Genomic DNA, 12469 nt, shown 5'->3' with positions numbered 1-12469 from the left:
CTCTGGTACCATGGAAGTTATTCCCAAATGCCTTAACACATGTCTTATCATCCTGTCCATATATTCCTTTTCTCTCCGGTTCTCAGCAGAACCTACTAATTCCTTACCTTATATTCCACCCAATTTTCAACATTCGTCTGTAGCACCACATCTCACATGCTTCGATTCTCTTCTTTTCCGGCTTACTCACAGTCCTTTCCTCACTGCCATGCAATGCTGTGCTCCAGTTGTTCAGTCTCAGAAATATCTTCTTCAAATTAAGGCGTATGTTTGCTACTGGTAGACTTCAAATAGCCAGGAATTCCCTTTTTGCCACTGCTAGTCTGCTTTTGATATCCTCCTTGCTCCGTCCGTCATTGGTTATTTTGCTGTCTACTAGCAGAATTCTTGACTTCCTCTACATCGTGACCATCCATCCAGGTGTTGTGTGTGTCATTGTTCTCATTTCTGCTACTTCTCATTACTTTCGCCTTGTTTCTGTTTACTCTCAGTCCATATTCTCTACTCATTAGATTCTTCACACCATTCAGCAGATCCTGTAATTTACTTCACTATCATTAAGGATAGCAATGTCATCAGCGAATCTTATCACTGACATCCCGCAAGCCTGAATTTTAAAACCACTCTTGAACGTTTCATTTATTTCCATCCATGTTCCTTCGATGTATACATTGAACAGTATGTGCGAAACACGACATCCCTATCTTACACCCTTCTTAATCCGAGCACTTCGTTCTTGGTCTTCCACTCTTATTATTCTCTCTTGGCTCTTGTCGTGTTTTAATTTACCCATCTATCACTACACCTTACCCACATTTTCCTCATAATTTCGAATACTTAGATCCCTTTACATTGTCGAAAACGTTTTCTAGGTCGACGTCCAATTAACGTATCTTTTGGTCAGATAAGTACAGGGCAATATCGACAGCAGGAGAAGAAGATATAATGGGAGTAGGATTCGTCATGTAAATGAAGGTAGCGCAGAGAGTGTGTTACTGTGAACAGTTCAATGATAGAGTTGTTCTTATCAGAATTGACAACAAACCAACATCCAGCAGCGCTAGTTCAGACATACATGTCGACTTAGCAAGCTGGAGATGAAGAGACACAGAAAGTATAAGATGATATTGCGTTTGTAGAAGGAAGGAATGGAAGAAAAGGTTAGAAAATTTGGGCTTGGAGAAAGAAGGAGAGACGAGAAAGACTAATTGAGTTCTGTAATAAATTTCAGCTATTAATATCAAATACTCTGTTCAAGCATCACAAGAAGATTAGATTACATCACGGTCAGACAGAGATTCCGAAATCAGATACTGTTTTGTAAGGGGTACCCAGGAGCATATATAGACTCAGATCAAAATATAGTAGTAAAGAAGAGTAGGATGAAGTTTAAGAGATAAGCCAAGAAGAATCAATACGAAAAGAAGTGGGATTCGGAAGTACGAAGAGATGACAAGATACACTTGAAGTTCTCTAAGGCTCTAGATATAGCAATAATGAATAGCTCAGTAGGCAGTACAGTTGAAGAGGAATGGGCATCTCTTAGAAGGACAATAACAGAAGTTGGAAAGAAAAACATTGGAACAAAGAAGGTAACTGCGAAGAAACCATGGGTAACAGCAGAAATACTTCAGTTGATCGATGAAAGAAGGAAGTACTAAATTACATGTCGCTGAGACATGAAATTAATAGGAAGTGCAGAGAAGCTAAGGCGAAACCGCCGCGTAAAACATGTGAAGAAATTGAAAAAGAAATGATTTTCGAAAAATTTGACTCAGCATATAGAAAATTCAAAACAACCCTCCGTGAAATTAAAAGCAAGGTTGGTAACATTAAGAGTGCAACGTCAATTCCACTGTAAAATGCAGAGGAGAGAGTGGATAGGTGGAAACAATACATTGAGGGCTCGATGAAGGAAAGTTTTGTCTGATGTGATAGAAAAAGAAACAGGAGTCGATTTACGTAAAAGAGAGAGGGAATTCGGAATGAAGCACACGAACACTATTAATGTGCTCTCGCCTGCCACGATTATAATTCTTTCCGTAAACTACATCCCGTCTTTTTGGTCGCATGCTATTTTCAATAGGTGCTAGTGTAATACGACATGTGTGAAAGCGTCTGTGTTTGGAAAGAAGGTCAGAGAATGACGTTACGAGTCGAGTCTGGCGGGTTACATGCAGTGCTGAACCGGAAATGCTAGCTGAATTGTTGACATGGTCACCGCGGTGTAACGATTAGTAATAAACATTTTTTCTGTCTCGATCCCAAAGTAGCTTCATCAAAATCTGAAAGATTTAAATGCCTCTATCTCTCTTATAGTCAAACTGATCATCACTCAACGTATCTTCACTTTTCTTTTCCATTAGTCTGTATTATATTCTTATCAGTAACTTGAACTGGTGCGTTTTAAGCTGATTGTGTTCTAGTTCTCGGACTTATCTGACCTTGACACCTTGGGGACTGTCAAATCGATATTTTTCCAAAAGTCCATTAGCATGTCTTTATTCTGTGCCCATCCTGAATAGTCCTTTCGTTGTCACACTTTCCCGAATGATTTTAGGAACGCCTCACTTACATGCGTATCTTCCAAAACTCTTTGTAACACTGATTAGTGTTAATTATCCCCTCTGTTTTGCAAATAGACACCTATTTCTTCTTCTATCATGCCAACGGACAGTTTCCTCCCTCAACCCCCCCCCCCCCCTCCCGCTCCCAATCCCTCGTAGATGCTCTCAGTGTTCTCTTACCACCTATCCACTCTCTCCTCTCTGTTCTGCGTTTAATACTGAAGCTTCTCTTGCACTCTCAATGTGACGGCATTGCAGATACGCGAGTAATTTACAACAGACGAACCATATAACGGTTAATAGCCCATTGTGTCGTCACAACAAGAGCGTTCCGTCGGTTGTAATTGACCGTGAGGTGTCCACCGTAGAACTTATCATGGTGCTCTAGGCTGTTAGCATTATATGGTTTGTCTGCTCTAATGGCGCTATAAATAACTCGCTTAACCGCATAAGATGATCTGATTTGGATACAATAAGGTGCATGCTATGAAACGTACTACACCCGGTAATGATCATGAGGCTGTGCGGAAATAAAAGAATATATTATTTCAAGGCTAAAAAGCCTTCGAAATATAGTTTTATCCTTCATAAAAATTAATTACAGTTGCAGATCCTTACAGAAGATATTATTAGAAAATTACTTGATTTATCACTGATAAATATGACATTCTACTGTAAACACAATAATAAAACACCTGTTCATCAAACGGCAAGCGAAACTGTGAACATTGAAACGGAAAGGTTTCTGAACTTGTCAATGCCACACAATATAAGTTTGTTTCCCTAAGGCGATATCGCAGACAAATTGTCGTTTTAAAAATTTCGTTTTAGGTGTGTTAATATCAAATGTACTTTATAATCAGAATAATCGAGAAAAATCAATGAAACCTGAGCAACAGTGACAAGAAATAAGGAGATCAAAACATAAGCTGCTTTGATGTCCTCCGATGTACTTCTCACGATTTGCTACGCTGACGTGGCAAAACATTACCACCATCTGCCTAACAGCATATTGTTTCACGATTCTGCATGGCATTGGTTCGACAAGTCCTCCGTAGGTTTCCGGGGATATGTGGCACCAGATATCTGCGCAAAGGTCAAAGAATTTCTGTAAACTAAAGGCCGATGGCTCGTGGGCGCAGAGTTTGGTCCTGAGAGTACAGACTCTCCTTCAAGCATACCTGCCCTCGTCTCCTCCTCAACCATTAAGGTAGCTCAACATGGCGCAACGGAGACACAAGTGTACACGATTGCTGGAGCATAGTGGTTGAAGCAGGCCAACTTAGGTTTCCGCAAGCCAGTCAACCTTCACGGGAAGCGTTCAGCCTGCTGCACCACCAACAGGTTGCGCTATTAGTACAACGTTATCACAGAATAGCCAGTAGTTGTATAGTTTCAATGCAGCTGATTTATCATAACCGTGGCACCAGCAGAATGAACAATTTAAAGGAATTTAGGAGAATTATAGACTTTGGGAATATATACCAGTAAAAAGTTACTAAAAATCATTCAGGAACCTCGAGTATGTCAAAACATGTTCGTGAATTTGACCAACAGTTTCTTCACTCCACAAATATTTTGAAAGAGGACAAAGACTTAACAGTTGATATGTGTGAGCAAAGGTGTGGTAAGAACTAGAGGTCATTTACTCGTGTATCGCCTTTCTAAATTTAGGGCAAACATTGACAGAAATAGAAAATTATTAAAAAGCCACATTTTGGTTGTGTGCAATGTAGTGCGAAGAAATCTTAATGTGGAAGGGAAGCTTCTTCTTTCAGAGATGTACTTCTTACACTGACTTAAAATGGAAAACAAACTTCTTTTTTGATAAAATGCATTTGGGGAATTTAGAATGAACTATGTTGGCCACTTAGAAAATTCAGCGACCCAGCAGTACACATCCCGGCAAAAGTAATTGAAACTCATGTAACTGGTGTCATATTTTGGTGGACTATGCGAAGATTACAGAAAAGATACTTCCAAAACTATACTTTAGCTGGTTACTACAGAAAACATTTATTAGAGATGACCTGATGATGATTCGTACTGCGAATAGCCACCAATAGTCGAATGAGAGTGAAGTTGCCGTGAAAACTGTTCGTATCTAAATAAATAAATGAATCCAAAATAGGCCGAAAAGGAAAAAAAGGACAAATAATTTCGACATTTTCCTGGCTCAAAATTACGCAAAACGAATATCTATTTCATCGAGTCTCATGTAGTGATACTCAGGTAAAAAAAAAAAAAAAAGTGGGGTTACATTCATCTGGTGCCGAACCGCACAACAGACCTGGGCTCGATGTGGGACGGCGGTGGGGTGAGTGAACTGCTGCAGCCTGTTATGGGGTTGTATACCACTGAGGCTACAGCGAGGACGAAGCCTCTCCGTCATTTCTAGGTCCCCCAGTTCAATACAATACAAGATTCCCTTATCCTGCTAGGGTTGGTCATAGCTTGACTTGCATGAGAATAAAGCAGCCGGCTCTTTCTGCTAATAACATGCGGCAGCTTATCTATGTGGCTAATAGGCAAGCATGGGCAGGTTAAAAGTGAAATGTGTACACCTCTGACTTGCGCTGGATTGCATGTGCTATGTCTACATGGGTCAGCATCGGGCTGCTGCTAAAGTGTCGATATATCGATGCTTTGATACTTTTCCTATAGATTATCGATATGTGCAGGCGACATTCCATGAAGCGATATATCGGTATCGTAGTTGCAATATAGAGTGGCGATATTTTTATTGTATGTTATATTTTTTTCTGTGAATATTTGAATGTGTTGTTTTGAATTTGTAATATAACCTAATTTTCTCTTTGTGAAGGAGTCTTACTGCTTTTGGGCTTTCATCACGTTCAGTCTTTCGCTTCGGCTGTGTGAAGCAAGTATAGGTGAGACGGAGAAAAGGCCCGATTGTACTTCGGGGTGGCGGTGTGAATGGAATAAGAAGATATTAGATGCGAAGAAACGACGCACCAGTTGCGTTAAAAAACAGTTTTTAAAGTAACTACTGTACTATTTCTACACATCGGCATTCTTCAAAAACAGTTGCTGAAAATGATGGAGAATTATCTAAATTACAAGACTGGCCTCTGCGGTGGCCGGAGACGTGTGAGAAGAAATGTTTACGTTATCGGCGCTCGGCGCTATCAACAAAAACTGCAACGCTTACTTTCGCCACGAAATTTTGACACTACAACCGCTAGTTCGCTGGAGTTTGCAGAAATAAAAAATATGGAAGTCGACATGAAGTTTCCAGAATGAGATTTTCACTCTGCAGCGGAGTGTGCGCTGCTATGAAACTTCCTGGCAGATTAAAACTGTGTGCCCGACCGAGACTCGAACTCGGGACCTTCGCCTTTCGCGGGCAAGTGCTCTACCATCTGAGCTACCGAAGCACGACTCACGCCCGGTACTCACAGCTCTACTTCTGCCAGTATCTCGTCTCCTACCTTCCAAACTTTTGCAGAAGCTCTCCTGCGAACCTTGCAGAACTAGCACTCCTGAAAGAAAGGATACTGCGGAGACATGGCTTAGCTACTGCCTGGGGGATGTTTCCAGAATGAGATTTTCACTCTGCAGCGGAGTGTGCGCTGATATGAAACTTCCTGGCAGCTTAAAACTGTGTGCCCGACCGAGACTCGAACTCGGGATCTTCGCCTTTCGCGGGCAAGTGCTCTACCATCTGAACTACCGAAGCACGACTCACGCCCGGTACTCACAGCTTTACTTCTGCCAGTATATCGTCTTCTACCTTCCAAACTTTTGCAGAAGCTCTCCTGCGAACCTTGCAGAACTAGCACTCCTGAAAGAAAGGATACTGCGGAGACATGGCTTAGCCATGGATAGATGCAGAACTAGCACTCCTGAAAGAAAGAAGTATCTATCCATGGCTAAGTCATGTCTCCGCAGTATCCTTTCTTTCTGGAGTGCTAGTTCTGCAAGATTCGCAGGAGAGCTTCTGCAAAAGTTTGGAAGGTAGGAGACGAGATACTGGCAGAAGTAAAGCTGTGACTACCGGGCGTGAGTCGTGCTTCGGTAGCTCAGATGGTAGAGCACTTGCCCGCGAAAGGCAGAGGTCCCGAGTTCGAGTCTCGGTCGGGCACACAGTTTTAATCTGCCAGGAAGTTTCGACATGAAGTGTTCCGGACATATCCGATATGTGACGAACCCAAACGACGGACCCATCGGACACCTTTCATTGTGCCACTTACATGCAGTTACCACTGTTAGCAACGTGGTTATCGCCAATCGCGAACGTGCATCGTTTTCCTTTCAATTCTTGGTCTAAGGGGGATGAGCAGGCTGCTAGCTTTTTGATGTGCAGCATATCTAATAATAATCAATACTTAAATATACAGCTCTAAAACTGGCACTTTATTTATAATGTACAGGCGATATTCTTATAGGCCGGTACTTCAACACTTTTTCCGTTGATATATCGGCACCATTATTCGATATACCAGTGCCGATAACGATTTGTTTTAAGTATCGATGGATAGGACGCCCGTTCAGAACACCTCAGTACCCTTCTTTCGAGCATTTGCTTCATCATGGAGGTGGCCAAATCGCACAATAACCCTGGGTTCGGTGTGGGGCGGCGGTGGGGTGAGTGGACTGCTGTAGCCTGTGGTGGGGTTGTGACCCACTGAGGGCTACAGCGACAACGAAGCCCCTCCGTCGTTTCTGCGTCCCCAGTTCGATACAATATAATCACTACATCAGTTTTTAATGTGCTAAGTCCATACTGAAAGTTCAGTGATACGCCTCATCCCTTGGCGAACTACACTCAGACTGCACTGAGGAATAGACGCATATAAAACCGTACAGCGTTTCTCTACGACACTGTTGAGATGGTTTCAATGCTGCCTGAGGCGGGCACACATTTTACTAATCAAGTAGACAGGACACAATTCACGTTACTAGACGGGAGTACTCAGAGTACGACATTTTAATTTTTCATTGTTTTGTGCCAAACTAAAGTGAAGAATTATTGCATGAGACTGCACATTTTCTGTCAGTTCATGTACTCATCTGAGAGCCCACTGCCATTGCTAGTAAGATGCTAGTACGATTGCTCGTTAGCAGCTGCCAGACATTGTACGAGGGACGTTCAATAAGTAATGCAGTACATTTTTTTCTCAGTCAATTTCGGTTGAAAAAATGCGGAATTTATCTTGGGACATCGTGGATGGTTACCGCTACAGCTCTTATAGTTAATTGAGTTCCTATAGATGGCGTTACTAAACGTAGCCTTCAAAAAGTCTTTAAAATGGAGCCTGTAATGAAGGTCCGCTCCAATCAATAATAGTTGTCATAGTTTCTTTTGGCGGGAAATCAGAACGTCACTGATATTCATAGGCGCTTGCAGAATGTCTGTAGAGACCTGGCAGTGATCAAAACCACAGTGAGTCGTTGGTTTCTCAACTGGAGGTAGCTGTTTATAGTGCTGACCCCAAGCCGGATTACTCGAATGTACGTGCCAGCTGGGTTCATCGCCGCCCAATAGAAGACAATAAATAGCAACGAAGGACCATCTGTGTGAAACTGCTTACACATTACGAGGATGATCATGCCAGTTTTTTTTTTGTCGAACGTACTCAGAGGCAACGAAACTTCCTGGCAGATTAAAACTGTGTGCCGGAACGAGACTCGAACTCGGGACCTTTGCCTTTCGCGGGCAAGTGCTCTACCAACTGCGCTACCCAAGCACGACTCACGACCAGTCCTCACAGCTTTAATTCCGCCAGCACCTCGTCTCCTACCTTCCAAACTTCGCAGAAGCTCTCCTGCATACCTTGCAGAACTGGCACTCCTGGAAGAAAGGATTCTGCAAAGTTTGGAAGGTAGGAGACGAGGTACTGGCGGAATTAAAGCTGTGAGGACGGGGCGTGAGTCGTGCTTGTGTAGCTCAGTTGGTAGAGCATTTGCTCGCGAAAGGCAAAGCTCCCGAGTTCGAGTCTCGGTCCGGCACACAGTTTTAATCTGCCAGGAAGTTTCATATCAGCGCACACTCCGCTGCAGAGTGAAAATTTCATTCTGGATACTGAGAGTCGACGAAACGTGGGTTCATCACTTAGAACCCTAAACAAAACGGCCGTCCATGGATTTGCGCCATACCAATTCTCCTCTGAACTTCAAAGTTGCACGGTCTGGCGGTAAAGTCATGGAGACTGTCTTCTGGGTCTCTGAAGAGGTTATTCTGTTTGATGTCCTCCCTCGTGGTGCAACGGTCAATTCTGAAGTGCCGTGTGCTACCCTCAGGAAATTGAAGGATCGATTTCAACGTGTTCATTGCCACAAAATTGCAAACGAACTTCTCCTTCTCAACTACAATGCAAGGTCTCACGTAACTCTGTGCACCCGAGAGAAGCTCACTGAATTTCACGCTTCTTCTGTTTGGCCCAATGAAGGAGGCACTTATAACGATATGTTTACGTAATGTGTATACATAAACATACAGTTATAAATGTCCCCGTACGTAGTCGCTAATTATAACAATATGTTCACTTTTGCGGTGGAAATATATTTGCGAACGCCGACCGTGTGCGGCTGTTTCTTGTTGGATCGTCTGATCAGTCGGAAGTTGCATTGCAGAGGAGAGTAAATGCCTATTCAATATATAATTCTTTTTGGATAGCTCAACATGAATTTCCTAAGGGACCGTAGTTTATCATGCATTTACCAGTAGAATATGGTGCGGAGAAAATATTTCGCCGCATGCAACTTCCGTCCGATTTCGACGAAAGAATTCGTGACTGTGAACTGTCTATTTGGCAGAAACATAAAGATAATTAAATAACTTCGTGAAGGAGTGAGACATAGATTCTATATTAAATAAATAGTCCATACACCAGTTCCATTTAACTTTGAATTTATGGCAATTAATTGATGAAGTTACACTGCAATGAAGGATTTAACATGGATGCCTTTTTGACTGGCACTTCTCTTCTTGTAATGAAAGTAATTCCTTTGACGTTTTCACATACAAGTCGCACAATAAATCTACTGCTATTCAGTATTGCACTGTCACTATTGTACTTTTACTTTACACTAAAATAATATTATTTTTAACGATAATAACACTGCGGCAAGACATGCGCGTCCGACACAAGTTACAAGAGACAAGAGCAAAATGAGTAACTGTTCGTCGAGAATATCTCTGTACATCAAAAAAATGTGTAAAAGTGTTCTTCTTCTGTCCGTTTTTCACGCCGCGGTTTTCAAAGTCAGCAACTCACTGCATCTCTGACGGCGCTTCGACAATAAACATGTCACAGGTCCTTCACCTTTTACATTCTCGCTACATTATTTGCTAACTGTAGCTGTTGTCGAGCAACTGCTCGATTAGTGAATGATATAAAATGATAAGGCAATCACATTATGTTGCACACTCCATGCAAAGCAATACGTGGACGATCGGGAGGTTATTGATGCAGCAAGACGACCCCGACGTCGACCAGTAGAGTGGGCATGCAATCCTCCCAGTAAGGTGGTGTAAGGCCGTCGCATTGAACGGAGTTTATGTTGAAATACAGTGCCGTGTTGCCAAAAGAGTGGAAAATAGTGTGTTTGTATAGGAACCAACCTGCTCTCAGGGGGAAAAAAATGTGTTGCATTACTTACTGAAATCTCCTCGTACCTGTGGAGCGCTGTTGTGCAGTACGCTGGCCGCTTAGAAGTGCTTATGACCGCCGCTGCTTGAGCTGCTCGGGTGTCCGCACAGAGGGCTGTACGGCCGCCCCGCGCTTGTTGCAGACCCGTGCCTGGTGCAGTTCTGCGGCGCGGGCCGCGAGTGCGTGCTGGAGCGCGGCGCCGCCGTGTGCGTGTGCGTGCGGCGCTGCCCGCGGCACGCGCGCCTCCACCTGCAGCGGCCCGTGTGCGGCTCGGACGGCCACCTGTACGCCACGCACTGCGACCTCCACCGCGCCGCCTGCCTCGAGGGCCGCGCCATCGCCGTCGACCACTCGCTCGCCTGCATCCCGCACCACATCGGTAAACGACCAGCGCTGCCGCCGCTTCTGCTCTTGCTGCCGCTACCTACTTGCTGCTTACTGCTCCACACACACACACACACACACAGTCACATACACACACACATTGCTGCTCCACTGAGCACGATAATACAATGATCTCTATGCTGCCTGGATGGAGTATCCTCGGTCTTAGGGCATATACAGCAATGGTCATTAAACTGGTAAGAACTCTCCCTCCGACTGTTCACCATACTTTTTTTATCATATATTGAACTATCTGTATTGCCATTCTGAACTGTCAGCTGAGGCTGTTTCCAAGCACGCGTATTTGGCTGTGTGGTGTGCGTACTGTAAGACCTTCAGTACACACACTATCAGATTATTTGACTTGTCGCTCTAACGAAGTAGGCGAGTGTCAGCAATATGTCTCGTGGTCTTATCGTGGCGTGTTTATCTTCTGCCGTTAGGTCAGACGATAGAAATGCCACTTGCACGCTTACAGTAGCAGATTGACGGTGACTAACTTTAAACAGAACTTGATAATTTTCACACACATTTATTAAAATAATAACAACATAAAATTACTTAATTTGATTCTGGATCTACACTCCTGGAAATTGAAATAAGAACACCGTAAATTCATTGTCCCAGGAAGGGGAAACTTTATTGACACATTCCTGGGGTCAGATACATCACATGATCACACTGACAGAACCACAGGCACATAGACACAGGCAACAGAGCATGCACAATGTCGGCACTAGTACAGTGTATATCCACCTTTCGCAGCAATGCAGGCTGCTATTCTCCCATGGAGACGATCGTAGAGATGCTGGATGTAGTCCTGTGGAACGGCTTGCCATGCCATTTCCACCTGGCGCCTCAGTTGGACCAGCGTTCGTGCTGGACGTGCAGACCGCGTGAGACGACGCTTCATCCAGTCCCAAACATGCTCAATGAGGGACAGATCCGGAGATCTTGCTGGCCAGGGTAGTTGACTTACACCTTCTAGAGCACGTTGGGTGGCACGGGATCCATGCGGACGTGCGTTGTCCTGTTGGAACAGCAAGTTACCTTGCCGGTCTAGGAATGGTAGAACGATTTGTTCGATGACGGTTTGGATGTACCGTGCACTATTCAGTGTCCCCTCGACGATCACCAGTGGTGTACGGCCAGTGTAGGAGATCGCTCCGCACACCATGATGCCGGGTGTTGGCCCTGTGTGCCTCGGTCGTATGCAGTCCTGATTGTGGCGCTCACCTGCACGGCGCCAAACACGCATACGACCATCATTGGCACCAAGGCAGAAGCGACTCTCATCGCTGAAGACGACACGTCTCCATTCGTCCCTCCATTCACGCCTGTCGCGACACCACTGGAGGCGGGCTGCACGATGTTGGGGCGTGAGCGGAAGACGGCCTAACGGTGTGCGGGACCGTAGCCCAGCTTCATGGAGACGGTTGCGAATGGTCCTCGCCGATACCCCAGGAGCAACAGTGTCCCTAATTTGCTGGGAAGTGGCGGTGCGGTCCCCTACGGCACTGCGTAGGATCCTACGGTCTTGGCGTGCATCCGTGCGTCGCTGCGGTCCGGTCCCAGGTCGACGGGCACGTGCACCTTCCGCCGACCACTGGCGACAACATCGATGTACTGTGGAGACCTCACGCCCCACGTGTTGAGCAATTCGGCGGTACGTCCACCCGGCCTCCCGTATGCCCACTATACGCCCTCGCTCAAAGTCCGTCAACTGCACATACGGTTCACGTCCACGCTGTCGCGGCATGCTACCAGTGTTAAAGACTGCGATGGAGCTCCGTATGCCATGGTAAATTGGCTGACACTGACGGCTGCGGTGCACAAATGCTGCGCAGCTAGCGCCATTCGACGGCCAACACCGCGGTTCCTGGTGTGTCCGCTGTGCCGTGC

General features: G+C 44.9%; 1 protein-coding gene across 1 annotated transcript in view; it reads left to right on the top strand.

Moving 5' to 3' along the window:
• The window catches only part of LOC126185878 (follistatin-related protein 5-like), a 566088-nt gene that overhangs the window by 404933 nt on the left and 148686 nt on the right, over positions 1-12469 (top strand). Inside the window, exon 4 of the mRNA XM_049928165.1 lies at positions 10326-10562. Within this exon, the coding sequence (XP_049784122.1) occupies positions 10326-10562 (237 nt within the window). The remainder of the gene's footprint in view (positions 1-10325; positions 10563-12469) is intronic.

The sequence above is a fragment of the Schistocerca cancellata genome, chromosome 1 (genome assembly GCF_023864275.1).
Source record: "Schistocerca cancellata isolate TAMUIC-IGC-003103 chromosome 1, iqSchCanc2.1, whole genome shotgun sequence".
NCBI classification, from domain to species: domain Eukaryota; kingdom Metazoa; phylum Arthropoda; class Insecta; order Orthoptera; family Acrididae; genus Schistocerca; species Schistocerca cancellata.
The sequence above is the reverse complement of the archived record's forward strand: the minus strand, read 5'-3'. Positions and strand labels throughout refer to the sequence as shown.